This window comes from Ceratotherium simum, chromosome 13 (assembly GCF_057802395.1).
Source record: "Ceratotherium simum simum isolate JZ-2026a chromosome 13, ASM5780239v1, whole genome shotgun sequence".
NCBI classification, from domain to species: domain Eukaryota; kingdom Metazoa; phylum Chordata; class Mammalia; order Perissodactyla; family Rhinocerotidae; genus Ceratotherium; species Ceratotherium simum.
In genome coordinates this window covers 6,350,265-6,367,333 of record NC_141912.1, presented here as the reverse complement: position 1 = coordinate 6,367,333, position 17,069 = coordinate 6,350,265, and the positions used below count along the sequence as shown (strand labels likewise).

The 17,069-nt window shown below is 38.9% G+C and overlaps 1 protein-coding gene across 1 annotated transcript in view; it reads left to right on the top strand.

Annotated features, from left to right (window-relative positions):
- F13A1 (coagulation factor XIII A chain) overlaps positions 1-17,069 on the top strand; it is a 160,971-nt gene that overhangs the window by 6,438 nt on the left and 137,464 nt on the right. The window contains exon 3 of the mRNA XM_004432146.3: positions 7,704-7,892. Coding sequence (XP_004432203.1) covers positions 7,704-7,892 — 189 coding nt within the window. The remainder of the gene's footprint in view (positions 1-7,703; positions 7,893-17,069) is intronic.

Genomic DNA, 17,069 nt, shown 5'->3' with positions numbered 1-17,069 from the left:
CCTCGTTTCTCTTGTTCTAGCTTCTTCTGAGAAGCTGAGCATTTCTTATACATTTTAGGATACAGGACATTTTAATAGCAACCTTTAAAAACCAATAAGCTGTTTAAGAAAATATTTTTAGTCATTCTAATTAATGATACTTTAAAATTGGGGTAGCCAAAAGAAATATGAGAAAAAACCCTTTATCCTGTTGTTTTCACAATAAAGAGACCTACTTCCTCACGGATAGTATTTATGCCTATAGTTTGGTAATAATATTACCAAAGATTGCATGGAGAATTCAGTTCACTAGGGAATTCCTAGGATATGAACCTAAATATTTAACTTATTTCAAGATTCCATCTGTGACAGGTATAATCATTCTCTGAAGAATATTTTTACAACCTAAGGAGAAAATAATCCACTTTTTCATGTGAGGGAAATGGGTAGGAGGACAGGGAGGCAGCTGGCTCAGGAGGAGAGAGTTTTTTTTAACAGTCCATTTTCTTATATGTTTGGAATCAGGCTAAATTGTGTTAGGTAGATTTTTTGAAAGCTGTCACTTTAAAAGAGTGAGCTGCCAAGTTTCCAGCTACAATATCTTTCTAAAAAAGTAGTTTAGCAAAGAGCTGCTCCATTTTGCCAGGATCTGGGCCTGGACAGGGAGAAGCATTCACTTCCTGGTCATGGCAAATGGAGCCTGGTGATGAGAAGGCTCTCTCCATCTAAACTATATCTCGTTAAGCCAATAAACAAAGCAAAAATCAATATGCCAGCTTAGTAAATGTTTACTGAGTACTTACTACATGAGAAGGGGCAATGCTAAGCAAAATGGACAACAGAAAGAACTATGATATTTTTATATCTATGCTCACATTATATGAGTCCTTGCTACTATCAGGTATAATGAGAACCAAATACTTGATTTGATCTGTGGGTGACTTTCCATGGGCAATGAAAGAAGTGTTGTTTAATCAGTGATACTGGGGACCTCACCTCATTCTCAAATACCTGGGGCAGCCCCTGGTAAATCCACAGACCTGTTAGGAGATTACACTGGTGAGAGGGCAGTCTGGCTGTCATTTTCTTCTCCATCTAAAGGATAAACCACCCTGCCTGTAACTCTTCCACGTGTCTTATACATTTGACTACAGTCTAGAACATTCTTTCTTTAAACTCTCAACCTCTCAGTGAAGTTTTAATCTTCTATGTCTTAGTCAAGTTTTACTTTTTTAATGAAATGTTTTTCTTAGTTTAAATGATTTGGATATGGACTTCCATTTTAAGAGATTATACAGGGAAATTTTACTTCTCATTGCCTTAGTTGTTCCCCACTTAATACCACTGTGATTTCCTATGTTTGTTTTTTCTTTCTTCCTGAAGGCATTGACTTGTTAGAGTGATATTGCAACAGAGAATGAAAAGTTCACTTAGAAAAAACAAACATTTTAAAAAATTCCATGTTTTGAATTAAATGTCAAAAGTATAACAATATAGACTACATTATTTTAAAACTCTTCATATATATTAATACATATATATTTATTATATACACTTTATTTTCACTATGAAAAACTGCAAACCATGAGATTTATTTTTTGACTTAAGTTTCATATACTCCAAGACATTTATTAGCACTCTTGCTTGCCCTTTGTTATAAGCAGTATAAGGCAGCTACAAAGACATGGCATTTTTGTTCCAATCTGAGACAAAATGACTGGTCTAGAGGCCTCATGTTATAAATCTCCACACTACCATCTTCAATAGTATATATACCCAGTCCTGAAACTAGCATGTTTTAAGAATGAAATTGTCTGATAAATGACATTTAAAGGACTCCTAAGATTAATCCTATGATGAATGGAATAATCCATTTTAAAATGAATAACCAAATCCAACCTCCAAGTTTTCAGGTATTAGATTTGTTTGAAGTGAAAAGTGGCGTATTTGCTATGGCATTTTTGCACATTGCCCCTATGCACAGTGACAAGGTGATTAAGACATGATCTGGTCCTCAAGGGGCTTGCAGTGCCATAGATAAAATCACCTATATTAAGATGATATAAAGTGGTTAATGATAATAGGTTAAAAAAAGAAGACAAATATATTTTGGGAATCAAAAGGAGAAAATTATTCCACCCACCTGTAGAAATTCAGGAAAAGAAAAGCAAGTCCATCTGCTCAGAAGACAGAGAATGTAACATTTTCTCATTGAATCTCCACATCACCACCACTTTGCAGATGAGGAAACTGAGGCACAGGAAGTTTATGTGACTTATCTAAAGTCACAAAGAAAGTGCCAGGGGTGGGTCCAGGCAGTCTGGCTTCAATATCCATGCTTTTATCCACCATACTGTTCTCTCTTTCTTAATAACAAAAATAATAATATAGTAATAATAATTTTCAAGAATTTACTAGGTGCTAGACACTATGCTAAAGCATTTTACATACATTTTTTCATTTAATCCTTACACTAACCCTAGGAGGTAAGAATTTCATTGCCTTTTTAAAGATAAGAAAACTGAGACTGAGAGAGATTAAATAACTTTTCTGAGGTTGCACAATTAGTAAATAGTGAAGTGTCTCCCCAAACATATTCTGCAAAACACTGATCTCCACACAGAATAGTTTCCATTGTTATTTAAGTTTGGAAAACATGGCACCTGTAGACGTGCAACACACATCAGCATATTAAAGTCTCCCATAAATCCTGCAAGAGTCCTGATTACTTTTGGTTAAGCCAGCATTTCCCAAACTGCTTTAACCATGAAACTCTTATTTTTTCCAATACCTATCAATATCCCACAGAACTAGCACTGCACCACCTTACTTCAGGGAGAGACTGACTTGAACCAGACTCACTAGACATTACCTAGGTTCTCTAGACAGGGTTATAGACCTGGAAAGACAGAGCTTTCATTTGCAATGAGAACTGGAACCAATGAGAACAGATACTAAAGAAATACTTGAATTTCTCTCTCGAGCTTTATTTCTCCCTGTAGGCAGAGCTGCTTGGGAGGCCAAGGCATAAAACTAATATACTCATTTCCAGGGGCACATCATCATGGGAGCGGGGTGGGACGGGGTGAGGCAAGCCCGGCGGTGCTCCAGGACCAGTGAGTTCCTTCCCCACAGGCCGACTAGACTCACCCCATCCCTCACCTGGAGCGCGGCGACAGCCTCCTAGCTGACCTTCCTGCCTCCTGCGCTGCCGCCATCCATTCCTTTTTCCGCTCCCTCACCAGAACCAGTTTAAATTTATACATATAAATCTAATCATGTCACTTTGCCATTTCAGATTCTTCACTGGATCCCCAGTTCAGTTCAAGTCCAAACTCTTTAACACGATCTACAAGGCTGGAATGAGCAGCTCCCGCCTACTCTTCCGTGGTGGTCTCATTAGTGTACTCCAGCCAACCAATCATCTTGCAGTTTCTTAAACAAACCATGCACTCTCTTGCCGCAGTCTTCACGCATCCTCATCTCGCCCTGAGACATTCTTCCTCACCCCACTTTCTACCTGGATAACTTGCTCATCTTTCTGAACACTGCTTATACCTCACTTTCTCCAGAAAGTTTCCTTTATCCCCCCTAATCTGGGTTAGCCAGTCCCTATACCTCCCAGATACCCTCCCCCACCCAGGACCCTATACTTCTTTATCAGAGTATTTATCACACTATATCCTAATCATCTGTTCACTTGTTAGTATCTATCACTGTGTGTTTACCTAGCTTGTATTTATTAGGCAGTGACCTAATCAACATTTATATTCATGTATTGAATGGCGACATAAAATAGCACACTTGCAAAATTCCTAGAGGACAGGAAGTTAGAGAGGATATTAAATATATTGAGTATATGCTTAGAGTCTAAAATAATCTTAAGAGCTTGAAACAATTAACCAAATTCAATAAGATGAAATTTAATATGAATACATGTAAGGCCTTAAAATTGAGCTAAAAAGAAGAAAACAATTGCGTAAATAGATATGGCTAAATAGCAACACGAGTGAGTGACTTGAGGGAGCTGGATTAAATTTTAACCCACCACTGGTAGAAATGACATCAGCATGTATTTTTAAGGATTTTACTTCACTAGATGCTTAATATAAATCAACAATAAGATAAGAGTATTCAAAACACTAATGATATGTGTTTGTTTATTGTTGTTATTATCTACTACTTAATGAAGGAAATCATACGGTATTTGACCTTCTCCCTCTGACTTATTTCACTTTGCATTATACCCTCAATGTCCATCCATGTTGTCACAAATGGCTGGATTTCATCGTTTCTTATGGCTGAGTAGTATTCCATTGTGTATATATACCACATCTTCTTTATCCATTCGTCCCTTGATGGGCACTTAGGTTGCTTCCAAGTCTTGGCTATTGTGAATATCGCTGCAATGAACACAGGGGTGCATGTACCTTTACAAATTGGTGTTTTCAAGTTCTTTGGATAAATACCCAACAGTGGAATAGCTGGATCATATGGTAGTTAGGGACAAAGATTGGATTGGTGGTTACCAGAGGGGAAGGGGGGAGGGAGGAGGGTGAAGGGGATGATTCGGTACATGTGTGTGGTGATGGGTTGTAATTGGTATTTTGGTGGTGAACATGATGTGGTCCATGCAGAAATAGAAGTACGATGATGTACACCTGAAATTTTTACAATGTCATAAACCAATGTTACTGCAATAAACAAAAAATAAAAAAAATAAATAAATAAAAAAAATAAAGCAATGGATGACCTTCCTTGAAAACAAACAAACAAACAAACAAACAAAAAAAAACACTAATGATATCTTGGGCTGAAATAATAGAAATATACCATTTATTTTGAAATATGCAGTGGTTTCATTGTTTTTCATTGGAAAAACCATAACCAGAGTAATGTACTTAATTCTAGGAAAAACACTACGAGAGAAATTTACAAAATGGACTATATTCCAGAACAGAGTAATGGGTAACAGTTCTGGAAATAATGTCTTAAAGAACAGTTGAAGAAATGGAGGCTGTTATACTCAGAGGAACTCTAACAGCAGTCTTTATATACCTAAAGAGTGCCAGGTGAAATGAATAGAACATATTCTATATTTATTCAGAAGGCAGAACCAGGATCTGTGGTTAGAAAAATTATAAGGAAGCTGATTTCAGTTCATCTTAAGAGGATTTTTCAAATAATTAGAGTTGTGTAAAAATGGACTTTTTGCCTTGTGAGATGGTGTTTTCCCTCTTCAGATGGAGGCTAGAAGCTTAAGTATTTGGGCTTTTTTCGAGACATTTCATGTAGCAGGTGTACCAGACGGTCTAGAAAGGTCCTCTGCCCTCTGAGAGTCTATGAGGCTGTAATAACAGTATATTACTTCCATGGGTGCTGATGAATGGAGAGCTGATTAATCCCATTTCTGAGGATTAGGTTTTTTAGACTTTTAAAGAAAACATTAAAAGGCACAGTGCTAAGAAAGAGGGCCAGGTGAGTTGATTACTAAGGTCCTTTTCAACTGGAACATTTATGATTCCCCAGCTCTTTCTGAAGCTGGTTTAACACTGGGGATTGTGATCTTAATAAGGCAAGAGAACTTAGGGGAAAGGCTGCTTGGAAGAGAGAGGTCTGGAGAATTAAACATCTTCAGCCCACAGCATAATGGAAGGAAAGTGCCCTTCGGGGGACCATGTACTACAGCAGGGTTCTGAGATGTGGTAAAAATAAAACTGCATCCTGCCCTTTCTGTTTGCTGTAATGCTGCAGTCAGAATAGCCCACTGAGCACCAGGTCCTGTAAAATATAAAATGGCTCCATCAGAGTACATAGTCAGGAGGTCAATAGTGCCAGATCCCTTGCATCGTTACATCATTGAATCTTTGTAGCAATGCTCAAAGTATTAGTATCTTCATTTTAAAGGTGAGAAAACTCAGCTTCTGAGAGGCAATGTCCCTTACCTAAGTAATGATGAGACCTGAGATTCAAACTCAGGATTACCTGGACTTTGAATCAATCGAGAGTATTTCAGGGACCCCTAGACTGTGGAACTGGAGAGTATCTTAATGAGCCCAACTTCTTGGTTTTGCCTTTGAGAAAAAAATGAGGCCAGAGGGGACCAGGCATCCTGCACAAGATTCCTGTGTAAAAGCAATAAAAGTCATTGGAGTCTTGCAGGGTGATGCTCCACACAAGAACAATATCAGTGGCTGTGCTCTCCGTGCACACTGTGTTCACAGCCTGAGGGCAATCCACGCAGCAGGCAGGGTCAGGGAAAGAGAGGGAAGGTAAGAGGCCAGTGCACCCCCCACCCAGCTTTCTCTCCCCAGTGCCCCTTTAGAACTCCAAATGCACACACAGAAGTCAGTCTCTAGACTAGATCTTCTAAACTATGGCGTAGATGGGTAGTTAGAGTTACCTTCACATTCAGTGATCATATTCAGAGGGAATAGGAAAAAGGCAGGAGGTGATCTAATCTTTACCCAGTGCTATCACGTCTCAAATAAATGCATAACTGACATTTACACTCCCGATCGCAAAAATCAGAAGAAACATCTGTAGATTTTGGTGTTTGACTTCCAGATTTGTCGTTTCGTAGCTAGGGGAATGTGAGGCTTGTTTCTGCATGTGCAGAGTGGAAACAATCATACCTGTCTCAATGAAGTGTTAGTATCCTTTCTCCACACCTCTTCCCTCCCTTTCCTGACTTTGAGGGACCAGATCTACATTTAGAGTTACAGAAGGAGGGGTCTTTGACTCTTCCTGGAGTAAGAGGAGAATTTGAGATTAATGGTCAACTTTGTTCTTAGAACATTCCTTTGAGGCTTTGTCAGATTTGATTCCCCCCTGTTTAAAGATAAGAAAACCGAAGTGTTTATTCCCTGCTTATCCTTATAGTTAGTGACACAGAGAGGTAGTAGTCATGATGGGAAGCACCTGACATAATGAAAACCAGCATGAGATTGGGAACTTGAAGATTTGAATTCCAGTCCCAGTCTCTCTGTACCTAGACCTATGTGGTAGGTGTTGTCAACACTGCTATATCCATCCCAACTGAGTGCCAAGTGGTCTGAAATGAGACCAGAGGGGGAAAAGGCTTTTTAAAAATTCTCTTTGGGGGCTGGCCCGGTAGTGTAGTGGTTAAGTTCACGTGTTCCATTTTGGCGGCCTGGAGTTCCTGGGTTCGGATCCCAGCTGTGGATCTATGCACTGTTCATCAAGCCATGCCGTGGCAGTGTCCCACATACAAAATAGAGGAAGATTAGCACAGATGTTAGCTCACGGCCAATCTTCCTCACCAAAAAATCTTCTCTTTGAAAACAAGGATGTGACAAGGGACTGATTCTCAAATCTACCAGCCCCCTGTATAGGGTTTATCCAATAGACCTTGCTACCTTGCTTCTTCAAGAAAAACAATCTTGGGGCCGGCCCCATGGCGTAGCGGTTAAGCGTGTGCGCTCTGCTGCTGGCAGCCTGGGCTCGGATGCCGAGCGTGCACTGAGGCACCGCTTATCAGGCCATGCTGTGGTGGCGTCCCACATAAAGTGGAGGAAGATGGGCACAGATGTTAGCCCAGGGCCGGTCTTCCTCAGCAAAAAGAGGAGGATTAGCATGGCTGTTAGCTCAGGGCTGATCTTCCTCATACACACACACAAAAGAAAGAAAAATAATCTTGTTTGAGTTTGTGGTCAAACCAAAGTTACTCAATCATTTCCCTCAATTGTTTTCTTTGTGTATAGACTACCTTAATGTCACAAATGTTCACCTGTTCAAGGAGAGATGGGACACCAACAAAGTGGATCACCACACTGACAAGTATGCCAGCAACAAGTTGATTGTACGTAGAGGACAGTCTTTCTACATCCAGATTGACTTCAATCGTCCATACGACCCCACAAGGGATCTCTTCAGAGTGGAATATGTCATTGGTGAGTGCCATATGCAAACCATGTCATGATAGCCCATCCACATCATCATGCCATGATAGTCATAATACTATGAGTTGCAGAGTAGAGGCGAGTAGGTACAGGTGCAGTTGTGTTATTTCCTGGATTTATACTTTAACAATTGGCTGAAACTGGGACTACATACAGCCCCTGGACCACCCTGTGCTCTAACATGGGTCTGTATAAAAGCAAACATCAATAATTTGGGCCTACCCAGGCAAAAATCCGGTATAAATAAAAGTGAGTACAATTGGCACAAAATGTTAGTTAACTAAGTTATTTTTCCCCAAATGGTTTTGGCATCCTAGAGTTGTGACTTTTAGTTTATCACCTCTACTCTCATGATTTAATTGGTCTCATGTGCTGAAAGTATTTGCAAATCTTAGTATGATCTCCATATATGCATTTCCCAAAGATTGTTCTGCTCCAATCTAGTCCCATGGGATTGTCAATGAAATGGAACGTCAAATAAAGTTCACTAAACACTTTGTACTCTAATCTCCTTTTGTAGGTTGACAATGCACATTAGCTTTAAAGGTAATGGGAAGTACCATTTAACTTTGTTTGGTTCAGTGCTTCTCAAATGAATTTGATCATGGAACCCTTTATTAAGTTATAGCTATTAACATTGGTCACATTTTGGTAAATATTTCTCTAGGAATTTACAAGAGTAGCAAGTAAACGCATGCACACAAAAGCTAGGATGGCTCAATATCAGCAGATATGTCTAATCCTATACATAACTAAAGTAAAGGAAAAAAATCAGGCAATCAAATCAATAGTCACTAAAAGAAACATGATTAAATTCGGCAGCTGTTTTTAGAAAAAGACTTTAAATAAAACAGAAGTAGAAGAAATCTCATCAATTATGCTAAACATTATTTACCCCAAACCAACAACTTTTGATATCTTAAGTGGTAGAAAGTTAGTAACTTTCCTTATAATCAGAAATTAGACCGAGATGCCTTCTATCATCATTCTTTTTTTTTAAGCATTGTTTTAGCAAATGAGCAGTATAAGTGAAATGTCTACTGTAAATGTTGGAAAATAAGACACAAAAATTATGTATTTTGCTAATGCTATGATTGTATATGTAGAAAACCCAATAGATTCAAGGAAAAAAGCAGAGTATTAATAAAACTTTGTAAAAGGGCTAGATAAAAGATAAAATACATAAAAGTCAATAGTTTTTCTCTTCTCTAGCACTAAGAACCTAGAAATAGAAATTTAAAAAAAAGATATTCCACATATAAAAGTAACTAAAACTATGAAATGTAGGGATAAATTTTGTAAAACAAGATGCACAACCTATATAAAGTAGGCATTAAATCTTAATAAAGGACATAAGAAACAATGAAAAGGCAAATATGTTCTTGGATGTGGTCTCAATATATTAAAAAAAAAGTCCCCCAAAATTAGTATGTAAATTTAATCCATTTCCAATTAGAATCCCAATGGAGGTTTTTGTTTTCTTTTTTTTGGACTGGATAAAATAACAGAATTCATTTGAGAGAATAATTACCTGACGATAACAAAGAAAACTATACAAAGAAATAATAAGTAATAGAGCATTTTCTTTTAGAAGCAGCTATCAGAACATGCAATAAAAGTTATTTAGTACCGCAGAATAGAGAATCCAGTAATAGATCTTAGTATATAAAATTACTTAATGTAGTTGTTCATTTCATGGAGTAAGAAAAGTATGTGGGTTTTTTGGTTTTTCGTCTGTTTGTTGTTTTTGTTGTTTTAATGAATTAAATGATGCTGAAACAACTAGTATTTTGTATTTTGGTATTGAAGTATATGTGTGTATATATATATTTGGTATATATATTATGTATGTTACATATAATATATATGTATATATAGTTGGCATATACTTACATATTTGATATATATATTTATGTAAATATATATATAATTACATATATGTCTATATATTTGGTATATACATACCATAATATAACAAATGACCATATATATGACCAAGTGAATAAAATATAAATATATGACAAAAAATACCACAAATAAAGGCAATGGACAAAAGATAGATCTGGAAAAATATTCAAAACATAGAGATAAAAGGTTAACATAGAAAGCAAAAACGCTCTTAAAATTGGCAATATAAAGACAAGCAATGGAAAAATATGTAAAGTATATGAAGAGACAGTTCACAAAAAAGAAAATCCAAATGGCCTGCAATCATATGACATTCCCAAATTCACTAGTAGATGGGGAAAGCAAATCAAAGTAACACCTATCAGACCAGCAAGAATTTAGAAAAGACTGTAATATGTGGGGTATATCTGCTGGCATGTATGTAGAGAAAGCATATATTGCTGATATAAATGTGCAATTTTATAACCTTTTTAGAAAGCAGTTTGGCATATCTATTAATATTAAAAAGACGTATTCCATTTGACCCAGCAATCTCATTCTTAGGCATCTATACCAAAGATATTTAAAATCCAGTTTACAAAGGTGGGCGTTATTTACTGTAGCATTGTTTAAAGTGACAAAAAGAACTAAAAATAAACATCTGTTAGTAGTGGAATGGTTGAAAATATTGTGATATATTCACATGATGGATTAGTATTTTAAAAGAGAATGAATTAGACCTATGCCAGAAGACCTCATGAGAGGTAGCGAGGGAGAAAACAAAATATAGAAGCATGCACGTAAGACCTTCTCTGTATGTGTGCACAGGTCTGCGTAGTAGTGTGAGTGCAGAGAAGAATATGAGGCACACCCAGCAGTGTTGACATGGGTTCTTGGTGGGAGGGTAGCCAAAATAAAGGAAGGAGAAGCAAAAGGAAGGGGAACCAAGCAAGAAAGGGGGAGAAAAAGCAACATGATATGATTTGGTGGAGGTATCCATGTAAAATTATTCGTTTATGTGGGAATATATATAAAGAAGTTAAAAACAATAAAATTAAAACTGAAAATAAACACTTCCCGGAAAAACATCTGTGACCCCTGACTACTTGAGAAATATAATCTTTGCGTTTATAGGGCAAATTCCTACATAAATGTGGGAAAATTGCTTGACGTCAGAGTGGAAGTGGTGGAGGAGAAGAGGCCCCTGAGTCAGACTAAGCAACCTCAGTGCGATGCTTATGTTCCACATAGAATTGTCTGTTATCCTAGTCGTGGGGTAAAACTAAATTCCTGTTCCATGTGTGCTGGGCAAAATGAAACAACCACCATTAAATTACATTTAGTACACATAGCAGACTATTATTGTCAATATTTCTTAATAATGGGTACTTCAGATGAGAAAGAAATCCACAGCTAATATTTTTAATAATATTTAAAAATACTATGAAAATTCATTTTTATTTTTTTCCTCAAGTTCATTTCTCTCTCTCTCTCTCTCTCTCTCTCTCATGTGTGTGTGTGTGTGTGTGTGTGTGTGTGCGCTGGTTTGGACTAGATTTGGTTAAAATGCCCTTGACACATTTACAATGGAATGATCATGCCACGCTTGTCAACAAATACCCATTTGAAACCCTGTCCACAGTTTTCTTCCAACTTCACAGGAATTTTTATTTCCACCTTTACAGCCAAATGTTTAGGGCAGTGGAAAGATGATAGGGAAGCTTTGTCCTTGAATTAGACTTGTCTGAGGTCTGAGGTCTTCTCCCACAGACCATTCAGAGAATAATTATAATAATGGAAGTCTTGGGGAGAATGGTGAGATGAGTGTCTTAGATTGGTTTCCCAGGAAACAAACTCTGAGAAGGTGATTTGTGTGGGAAAGTTTACAGGGGAGTGCTCTCAGGATCAACATCCGTGAGAGAGGGACGGAATCAGCCTGGGGCAGAGGGAGGAGCTGAACTATGATCAACAAAGGCCTCAGTGGATCCCACCATGAGCTCTGGAGCTGGATTGGATCTTTTGAGTTGTCCAGCCTTGAGGCAAGGCCGTGGGCCTTTTATACCCTAGCATTGACTGGTCATTGGCTACAAGCAACCCCCAGGGAGAGGGTCATTAGTGTAGTTGGCTCTCTATAGCTGAGGGCGAACCCGTGAGAGCAACTCAGTGAGAGCCGTCAGTCACCATCACTCTCAGCATCAGGGCAATGGTGCCTCCATCCCTTCCTGAGCGGAAGGGCCTGGGACGAATACCACAGCATCCACTACAGCTAGTAAAGTCCTCTTCTCTTTTTCACGAAAGACACAGTATTACGTTTGTTCCTTCAATAAAAAGATGGGAGAGGGGAGCATAGCAAATTTGCCTTTGCAATAAAAACCTATATATTTTAAAAACCAATGTGTATTTTATACCCTTGTTAGAGCCCATAAGGTGTGCTTTTAGAGTTAGGCTGTATTCCAATACGTATGGCCTATCATAGACATTATTATACTTGAGGATTTCCTATTTCCAAATTTATTGTAGAAACAAGAAAAAGAAAATGACAAAATTTCACATTCTACTGTGTAGTGTATGAGAAATCAAGCACATTTCTAAAGGGCCTTACAGGACCAATGATAGAGGATTTACCCCAATGAGTGTCCTTTCCGTGTCTCATGTCATTCAGGTGTGCCACGACAACCTCGGGCTTCCCCACCTCTCTAGTGCTCAGACTGAAAAAAAGAACATTATTGGACACTCACTGGGGCTCAGAAATAATTCTCTTAAAATTCAGTACTTGTTTCAATAGGATTGAATAAAGCCATGGAAATTAGATTTTAAAAGTAATTGCTGTAATGGGAAGAGACAAATATCAAATGTGAACTGGAAATGAAATTAAGTGCAAAGGTTTGTATATGCAGATGTCCCTCAATTTCAGGAAACCAAAACGTGAAAATAGTAATTTAAAAACAGGAAAGAGAATACTTTGTAAAAAATAAGGGACATCTCTTCAAATATTTCTTTTAGAGTCTTTATAACATGATTAGAGTTATCAACAAAGATCAATTTAGGCACTACTTTGAGGAATGTAACTATTTCATAGAGCAATCTATTATTACATTAAAAATACAGAAAAAATAACTTTACACTTAATTGCTTCCAGTTTGCATTCAGTTCTTTGTTATTGCTCCTTTCTCTTTCCTTGTGACTTTGTATAAGACGACCTGGGATGTGTTCATGCACTGGAGTTTCCTTCTGCGGCTGTCCTCAGAACACAGGTCATGGGATTTATTTATAAGTGATTTTGCCTTCAAATCAAGTTTCTTTCTTTCTTTTTAAATATTTAAGTAAATAGCTTCTCTCAGATGGTCCCAGATTAACCCACTGTGTGATGGGTTCTCCCAGTAGAGCAGGTGGACGGGGGAGCTAGTGCATTTCCTCGGCCGGGGCTTTCTGAGCATGTGCCACGGATGGTCTCAGTGCTCTGATCACTGCACTCAGTAGTTGCTGGCAGAGCACAGCTATCTCTGCGAGTTAGGTGGAAGGTGTTAATGAATTTGAGGAGGTGAGTATGGCTGAAAAATGTGCCTGGTGGTCTGTGGGGCCTTTTCTCTCTTTCCACCTCTGAGCCTGCAGCCATGGCAAATCATGAAAGGCAAGGAGCAGAGCATTAATTATAGATTTTGCTAACCTGCACCTGGAGCTGTGAAAACTTAGGAACGGCTTGTGGTGTTAATTTGCTGTTGCTTTGACATGGGCCTCCTACTTCTTTGATACTCCAGTTGAGGGAGAATCATTCTAAGGAAAGAATCCTCAGCTGTACTCCTTTCCAGCTCTCTCCTCTCAAAACAATAGATATTACCCTACCTGGTGAGCCCTCCAAAGTAACGACAGAGTCCCTGAGCAAGTTTGTCTCTCCCTGGAGTCCACTCACAGGAGTCCAAGGGTGTCAAGGCCAGCGCCTGGCAGATTCTCTTGACTCACAGCTCCAGGCTTCGTATTTCTGGTTACGGCAGAAAGAAGAAGGGAAGGATGGCATCTGCAAACCTGCTCCTCTTATCAGGAGAACAAAAGCTTTCCCAGAAGCTCCTAGCAAGCTATTCATGTCCGTTTGCTACTCTTATCTGTAAGAGAAGCTGTGAAACCATTTTACTTTTACAGTGTCTTCAGAGGAGAGGGACAGGGAGAGCTAAGCACGGATGCTGGTAGACACCCAGTGGTGTGTGCTGGATGTCCCTTCCAGCTTGGCCATCCAGTGAGTCTAAAAGGGCAGCCTTTACTGATGGCACATTGAGGTAGGTGGTTCATGGATGCAGTCATCATTTGCCAGAGCATTTACAGGACTGTATCAACTGCACATGTTCTGCATTGTTAGCCCCATAAAACATGGAAATATCCTCAAAACTTCAATATTTTTATTTCACTCATTTCTTGAGTAGTGTTTACCGAAAGTTGGCTGGGGTGTCAGACTTGATGTGTTTTAAGGATGCAAGTGACATGAATCATTCTCAGTCATGAAGTTCAAGCCTGGGGAGGAAGTGCTCAAAGGAGATAGGGTGAGAGCCTGGCTTAGGGCAGTGGTGGTAGAGGTGGAGAGGAGAGGTGAAAATTGAGAAATATTTAGGAGGCAAAATCTATAGGACCTGTATTGGTAGTCTGCGTGGAATGAGAGTGAGGAAAGAGTCAGGTACAGCTCCCAGGTTGCTGGCTTGTGTGACTGTGATGATAGATGTCAGCACTTCCAAATGAGATAAGAGTGTTGGGAATTTGGTAGAAAAATACTGAGTGTGGGAAATGATGATGGTAGTGGCTTCCATTGATGACTCACTCACTGGTACTGTGCAGAGGTGCTGCGCACTCGTTTAATTCTTCAAGCGTCCCCTTGGGCATTGGACTATGGTCATCTCCATTTTTCAGATGAGATGAGGGTTGAAGAGGTTAAGTAACATACCCAAGGTCAACGCCTAGAAATTTCTGGGTCTGCAAATCAAACCCAAAATTCTCTCCTAATCACAATGCATACTCTCTCCACTAATTAAACGGTAGGGCTATAAACATGATTCTATTTGAGCCTGCTGAATATAAAGTACTTGAGGGACTTCCAGATAAGCATGTCCAATAGGTGGTTGCGTATATGAGTCTGAAGCTTAGGAAAGAGGTTTGGGTTGGATATATAGAAATGTGGATATCATATACGCATAGATAGGTGAGATCATTCAGAAAAAGTAGATCAAGTAAGAAGCAGACTGAGGCTCAAATCGAGGGGGGAAACCACTTTTAAGGGGTCAGTCTAGGAGCTGGAGCCCCGGGAGGAGACAAAGACCATGTGATCAGATAAATAAGAGGGAAATCAGGGGAGCGCAGCATCACTAAATCCAACAGAGTTGGGTGTTTAAAGAGGAAAGTGTGACCAGCTTTATCAAATACAAGGAGGCACAGTGAGGTAAGAAGTTTCCACCGAACTCGACAGTTAGGGGGACACTGGCTACTTGGGGAGAAACCACATTTCAATGTTCTGAAAGTAAATGAGATGTGAAGAAGTGGACGTAGCAAGTGTCAATTAATCTTTTTGGAGGAGCAGAAAAGAAAATTTGGATAGTAACTTGAGAAGAATGTGGGTTAGAGGAGGGGTGTTTTGGTTTGAGCATTTGTTTGAGGATTGGAGATACCTGAATGTGGACATAGGCAGAGGAAGGAGCCAGTAAAGGAAGAGTCCTGAAGCTTCAGGAATAACACTGGGTGACTGAAGGAGAATGCTGGAGGGAGCAGAAGCACAAAGGGAAGTGCCACGGATGAGGGGTTGACTAGGAAGAAGAAGCCTTTGTCCTTGGCCGGTGTTGGGAAAGAGGCAAGGGAGAGGGTGCATGTATTGGGTAGAGAAGAAACTGATCTCCATGCCTGATGACCTCCAGTTTCTCAAATACGTGGAAGGTGAGCAGGTGCTGCAGGAGCTTAGGAGGGCAAAGGACCATTTCTTATATCTGAGAGCATCACCCAAAGTCTTTAAGTCTATGTGTCCCCATGGAATTTTGGTTCAGAAAGCCAGATATAATCACCATCTGTGTTTTTCACAGACATAGCACAGTTTCTCTGCTGAAAATTTTCTTGCCCAAAATCATACAGCTGGTAAGACGTGGAGAAATATTTCTTAGCTTACACTCTTTCCACTATTTTCTGCTGCGTTTTGATGAAGATAGGCTGCCTATTTCATCATTTGAAGCAATATCTATATAGGATGTCATTTCAGATTTTTGCTTCTGTGTATTTCTGCATCGATGATCAGTGTGTTCATTTTTAAGCGCCTCTGTGAAGTGACTAATAATGGCATCTAAGAAACTAAGACAGTGTTTCCCAGAGTGTGTTCTCTATGAACACCTGTCATGTGAAATGCTCCTTAAAAAAAAAGTTCCATGGTCAAAAACATTTGGGTCATGCTATATTTCCCACCTCTTCTCGGACAGTCCCAACACACATTAGTGTATTAAAGGCTCTGAGGAGGCACAAAGTAAAAAAAAAAAAAAAAAAAAGAATCTTCTTTAGCTTAGTGTTTCCCAAAATTGTTTTCCTGCAAACAGTACTCTACCATATTTTTATAATACCCTTTAGTAAAACGCAGAACCCACTCTAGGAGATGCCTAACTACAGTTGCAAATTACCTTTATCCTGTAGAATACCAAGGAGGGTGGATGACAGAAGGTGAGTGGATGTGTAATCTATGTTTGATGGTAATTTAATATAATATCCATTTTTTTGACACTTAAGATTTTGTGCCAACATTAAAATAACTGTCCGTTTGGCATTCAGATCCAGTAACTTTTCTTTTCAGCAATGATTAGTTTCCTTTTTTATATTTATATATTTATTTGCCAGATTTTTATTTGGCTTCTTTTATCATAGAGCCAATTTGCTTTCCTTTTGAATGTGTTTATTAGACTCTTATTGAGCACCTTTCATGTGCAAAGCACTGTATTGGGATTAGAGTAGTAGTATATGTTCATCCTCTGCCCTCAGAGAGTCTGGAGGGGACAGCCTGAACAGCAGGGTTGAGTTCAATGCCAGCTTTGTGGGCAAAATGCTTGGAAAGCATCTTGGAGAGAGAGACTGACTGTGTGGCTAGCTGGAGGAGCCCCCGGGAAGTGTTATTTGAGCTGGGTCTCAAAGGATGAGTAGGACTTGACCTAATAGAATGGAAAAAGTATACATTCTAGGGGAAAAAAAAAGGGAAGTTCAGCAGAGAAAGAAAACTTGGAAACATATTGATGGTCTTGTACACCTAGATAAGAAGTTTAGATGTTATTCTACAAA